This window comes from Sinocyclocheilus grahami, unplaced genomic scaffold (assembly GCF_001515645.1).
Source record: "Sinocyclocheilus grahami isolate Dianchi unplaced genomic scaffold, SAMN03320097.WGS_v1.1 scaffold2375.1, whole genome shotgun sequence".
Taxonomy (NCBI): Eukaryota; Metazoa; Chordata; class Actinopteri; order Cypriniformes; family Cyprinidae; genus Sinocyclocheilus; species Sinocyclocheilus grahami.
The window spans coordinates 42,049-47,445 of record NW_015507554.1 but is presented as its reverse complement, the minus strand read 5'-3'; the positions used below and the strand labels follow the sequence as shown (position 1 = coordinate 47,445).

Below are 5,397 nucleotides of genomic sequence, written 5' to 3'. Positions count from 1 at the left end.
CCCGAGCTGAGATCCGGATCAAAACACAGAGTAACTAGACCAAACCTGTATGCATTTCTGTGGAGCACTAAAGAAGATATTCTAAGAAATAGCTCAGGGTTTATTGTTATTATTGTTGTTGCTTATTATTATTTAGTTATTTTGTACATACAAAAAATAGGGCCATTCTTTCGAGTATCTTTTACGCTCCGCAGAAGAAAACCATTCATAAATGATGATAGAATATGAAATCTGAATATGAACTCTCCCTTGTTAACACCTTTCTGTGAGATCAGATGTACCAAATAACAATGAGATCATTTCCTGTGGCTCAAATAGATCATGACACGAGCACCATCAAGGTCATGGGTTTGATGCATATAAAAGCAAACACGAGCACCATCAAGGTCATGGGTTTGATGCATATAAAAGCAAACACGAGCACCATCAAGGTCATGGGTTTGATGCATATAAAAGCAAACACGAGCACCATCAAGGTCATGGGTTTGATGCATATAAAAGCATAAATGCAAATGAAGAGTTCAGATGCAAAAGCCTCTAAGAACCAACTGAAATTTTCATTTAAATTAGAATTTTTTATCAGCCTCCTATATTTATGTTCAGTTCTTTCACTTTAATGGCATAGAAAAGGACCTACTCATTGCCATTAAACTAAAATGACTGAACCTAAACATAGGAGCCTGATAAAAATGCTCATTTTAGAAGAAAATATCAGACGGCACTTAGAGATGATCAAATTTAATGATCTTTGTGATTTTTAGCTGACCCATCATTTTTATCGTATTTCATGTATACATGTACTATATTCATAAAATATTCAAGCAGTTTATTAGTGTGTCTTGGTTTCAATACTGACTCTGCCCGTACTGGTCTATTCACTTGGTTATATTTTGCTATAACTTTTCTGAGATGTGAACCTCCACTGTGTAAATGCTTTGGTTAATTAATTTATTATTATTTTATTTATTGCTCAAATGTATGATGTGATAAAAGATAACTTTACAATGAAAAATTATATATTTAAAATAATTTAAATGAGAATTAAAGAAACAAGGAGCATTCAAATATTTAAGAGCCTTTATTTTCTGAGTTGACAGACTAAAACAGCATTCGTTGTCTCTAGCACAGCATTATATAAATCCGAAATCCCTTTCAATATTTCACTCTCATCAAACAGGGGAAATACATTCAAATGACAATAGGACCTGTAGCAGATCTGTAACAATGCCAAAGCTGTATTTTATGGCATATGTTTACTGATACTGATGGCTATAGATGAAAAGCCAAGCAACCATCAACTTAAAACTTTTACTAATAAAACTCCTCCTTATCATATAACATCTGGCAAATTACCATGTACAGTATGTCTTTACACAGATATTATAAGGTTGAGTCAGAGTGCATGAAATTTTCTTCAGACTTATTGGAGTCACAGTCATTGTTTCTTGTCAAGATCAGTCATTCCCCACCGCCTGCCTCGTTCTTTCCAGAAGGGTTCCAGTTTATATTCAGCTGCAGAGAGTGTACTTTGAATGATGCTGTCTATGGCTTCGGCAGCAAGGGACGCACATGGCTGGCCACATCGTTGAAGGAGAGCGGAAGATAGCTGGGAACTTGATCCCCAGGGAAAGAGACAAGCTGGGCACCATGACGATTGACGTCCTCGTAGAGCACCCAGACACCACCTTTCACTTTGTGGGAAGAAGCGATGTCACTGAAAGCAATTTTGTGAAGATTGGTTTCTTTCTGCAGGGTCACACTTCTTCCCCCATAATTCACGTGCTCAAACAGCTGGATTTCAGGGTTGTCCAGGTCATCTGTGATCATCTTGAGGGAAGAAAACTTTCCTTTGTCTTCTAGGGTAGCGTATTCTCCTTCCTCAAACACCCGTTGCTTTCCAGTGAAATTCTTGTCATAATACGCTACCCACGGTGTGCCAATGACTTTGAGAGATGAGATGACGTTGTTGAAGCCCCTTTCTTCTAAGTCGTGGACATCGTTCTTGAATTCAGCTGTTCTGCCGATGAAGCCCTCTTCAGTAAAAACAACAATCTTGCTCATTTTGGACAATAACTGGAGATCAGAGGCTGGAGAAGGCAAGTGCTTCTTAATCAGCTTCCCGTGGCTTTGCTGGGAAAAGTGACTTAAATGGTGCGCAGAGCTGCCTTTTAAAGCACAAATACACCAAAGTAGGCGTTGACAAGGTTATGACAGTACATGTACAGTGGGGAAAAAATTTATTTAGTCAGCCACCAATTGTGCAAGTTCTCCCACTTAAAAAGATGAGAGAGGCCTGTAATTTTCATCATAGGTATAATACCTATGATGAAAATTACAGGCCTCTCTCATCTTTTTAAGTGGGAGAACTTGCACAATTGGTGGCTGACTAAATACTTTTTTTCCCCACTGTAGGTCTGGCAGCTGAGAAAAAAGGAACACAAGCTCCTTGGCTGAAAAAAAATTGTCATACATTCACTTTGACTGCTGCTCAGTTCTTACACCTTCATTGATTATAACTGAATGAGATCGCAATAAACTAAGAATGTCAAGTCAACTGTATTTATATAGTGCTTCATACAATACAGACTGTGTCAAAGCAGCTTTACAGTGTTAATTGTGTGAACAATGTTTAGTGTCGATAATGCAGGAGGACAATAACAAACAGTCAATTTTTTTTTTGTTAAAGTCAGTTCATTGTTGATTCAGTGATGTCATCATCCAGCTCAGTTCAGTCATCTTCAAATAGTGTCTGGGCAATCAAGCTGACAATATTGCCAGAAATTAAGCGTCCCCAACTAAGCAAACCAAAGGCGACAGTGGCAAGGAAACAAAAGTCCATCAGTGACAGAAATGGAGAAAAAATCTTGGGAGAAACTAGGCTCAGTCGTGCCAGTTCTCCTCTGGCCAGACCAAACCAGCATGGCTTGGTTTAATTCCAGGCTGCAACACAGGTCAGATTGTGCCGAGGACTTGTCTGTTCTCGTGGTCTTGTGCCGATGGTCATCGAGGTGATAAGGTCTTCACAAGGAATCTGTCTCTGGGGCGTATCTAGTTGATCTGGTCTGGATCTGGGTGGCTACAGTGACCATCTGATCTCGATACAGACTGGATCCGTATGGCTACGTGTAACAGCTATAGAAAGTATTATGTTCATATGTAGAATTACACAAAAAGATGTTCAAATGTGTACCTGATATGTCTGTCTGTGTGTGTGTGCACCTTCCACTTTAAATTTCTGACTGAAATGTTGATCCTAATTTCCCGTCTTTGCACCTCCTCTTCCCTTTCTGCACAGTCTCTGCATGGGAGAGGTGGGTTTCTAATGAGCTCTGATTAATCTAATTACATATTTTTCTTTTAAATTACTTTTGTACTTAAATCTGTAATTTAAATCATATGAAACATTATTTTTCATGTACTGTATATTTGATTATTTTTGTATTTTCATCAAGTTTGGTCGCATTGCTGGACCGCATTTGTTTGCAGTGTGAATGCTCTAATCTGTTAACATGGGCACAGAAAAAAAAATGCATCTGCACTGCAAACTGTAAAAAGTTACATGCCAACACTATAGTAAAAATAACTTTATTGTATAAAATTTACTTTCGCTTGAATCAATTTCAGTTTCAATCTAATTTTAGCCAAACTTGTGTTTTTTTGTTGTTGTTTTTTTTTACTGTCATGATTGTCACGACAATGGTGAATTTATGGCCGCTATGTGCGATGCACTCCATGGTTCTAGTAAACCAGTTGCTTAGAATGATCAGTACAACTGGATTCCAGTGAAGCAGTCACATTATTTTACTTTACCAGCAATATTTTGTCATTTTTTAAATCTTGGGTGGACAGAAAGAAATCCTTTACATGCCAATTTAAATGAATATGCTCTAAAAAGCATATAATAAAATGACCATTTGAAATTATGCTTTTCATAAATACCTCTTTTTGTACATTAACATTTTTCCAAAGAAATGTCCCTTTACCAACATTACTTTTTTTTAAATGCATATTGAGAAACATCTATTCAGTGGAAGAAATTAAGCAATCTGTTTTGTTACTACTATGTCACTTCTGATGTTTCATCACATTACCCAACACTTTCACTAACCAGAAAACCCCCTTTAACCCACTTAGGTCCTCTAAGTGTTAGTTTTGTCATCATTTATTCACCCAAAACTCTGATGCTTCAAAGCATTCATAAAGAGATTGGAAAATAAATCCATATGAATCAAGTTTTAATCCAAGTCTTCTGAATAGACACAATCACTTTAAAAGATGAGCAGATTTCATTTAAGTTTTTATTCACATATAAACTTTGATCAGCAAATAATGTTTTCACCATTGAAATTTGGTCACATGAGCTCAAGCATGTTTGCTTAACATGCAAGAACCAATCAGATTCATTCTCCGTGTCACACGGCATGTTTGAGCTTCCGCAAGAACCGGTGAGGTCTGTCCTTACCAAAGTTAAGTCTGAAATCGCAGAGCACACAAACCAAGAAACATCACTAATCAATAAAACATACCGTATTGACCGGAATATAAGATGATGTTTTTTTCTTGGAAATACATCTGAAAAAACGCGGTCGTCTTATATTCAGGGTCTAGACTTTGACATCTCAATAATACACCCACAACAATAGGTGACGCCAAATACGCATAAAACGAGTGTGCCATGAAATACGTAATGTAATGCATGTTGTAAAGATTGCGAGTAAAAACCTTACAGCTGCATGAGTCGTGACTGTCACGTTAGCCTAATGGGACCAAACTCCCTTTGTGATTTTAAAACGTAATACAGTACCCAGATTTGAAGACTACAGTAAGATTTAACTTCTACTGTTAATAAGATTTTGGTAGGCTACTATTAGATGGATAGTCTAGTTGTCCTAATTCAGATGGGCTACCTTGTTTTTTTGTTTGTTTGTTTTTTTAATGGCATATCAAAAAGTCTATTTTTTAAATGTGATTGTTGATACATTTGACCAGTTTTTACCATACTTTCAAAACTAAAATTAAAATAGGAAAAATATGCAATATGAAAATAATTGAAGACAAAATGTGTTTTACTGAGAAAAAACAAGATTTGGTTTTTAAAATGCCTTTTTCCAAAAGGTACATCTGGAAAAAGGGGGGGTCGTCTTATATTCGGGCCAATACGGTAATAGTATTATTAACAATTCTGTATTTTGTTTTCTGTCATTATAAAAAGGGGCATATTTGACATTAAAATCAAGTCACCTTTATTTATGGAAACTCAAATATGGAGACAACTCCGTTTTAGACTGCTGTAAGGCCGTGTGTGCACCAAATAATTTTTAGCCAGCTGAAAATCCCAGGCCCTCTTCTTAAACTGCCCAGCTCTGAGTGCTCGAGTGCTTTGGAGGCACAGTGTAT

At 36.8% G+C, this 5,397-nt stretch overlaps 1 protein-coding gene across 1 annotated transcript; it reads right to left on the bottom strand.

Moving 5' to 3' along the window:
• Positions 1-1,059: 1,059 nt before the first annotated feature.
• LOC107574895 (epidermal differentiation-specific protein-like) lies at positions 1,060-2,162 on the bottom strand. The gene has a single exon (XM_016261315.1). The coding sequence runs from the start codon at positions 2,059-2,061 to the stop codon at positions 1,543-1,545; it is 519 nt and encodes a 172-aa protein (XP_016116801.1). The 5' UTR covers positions 2,062-2,162; the 3' UTR covers positions 1,060-1,542.
• Positions 2,163-5,397: the final 3,235 nt, after the last annotated feature.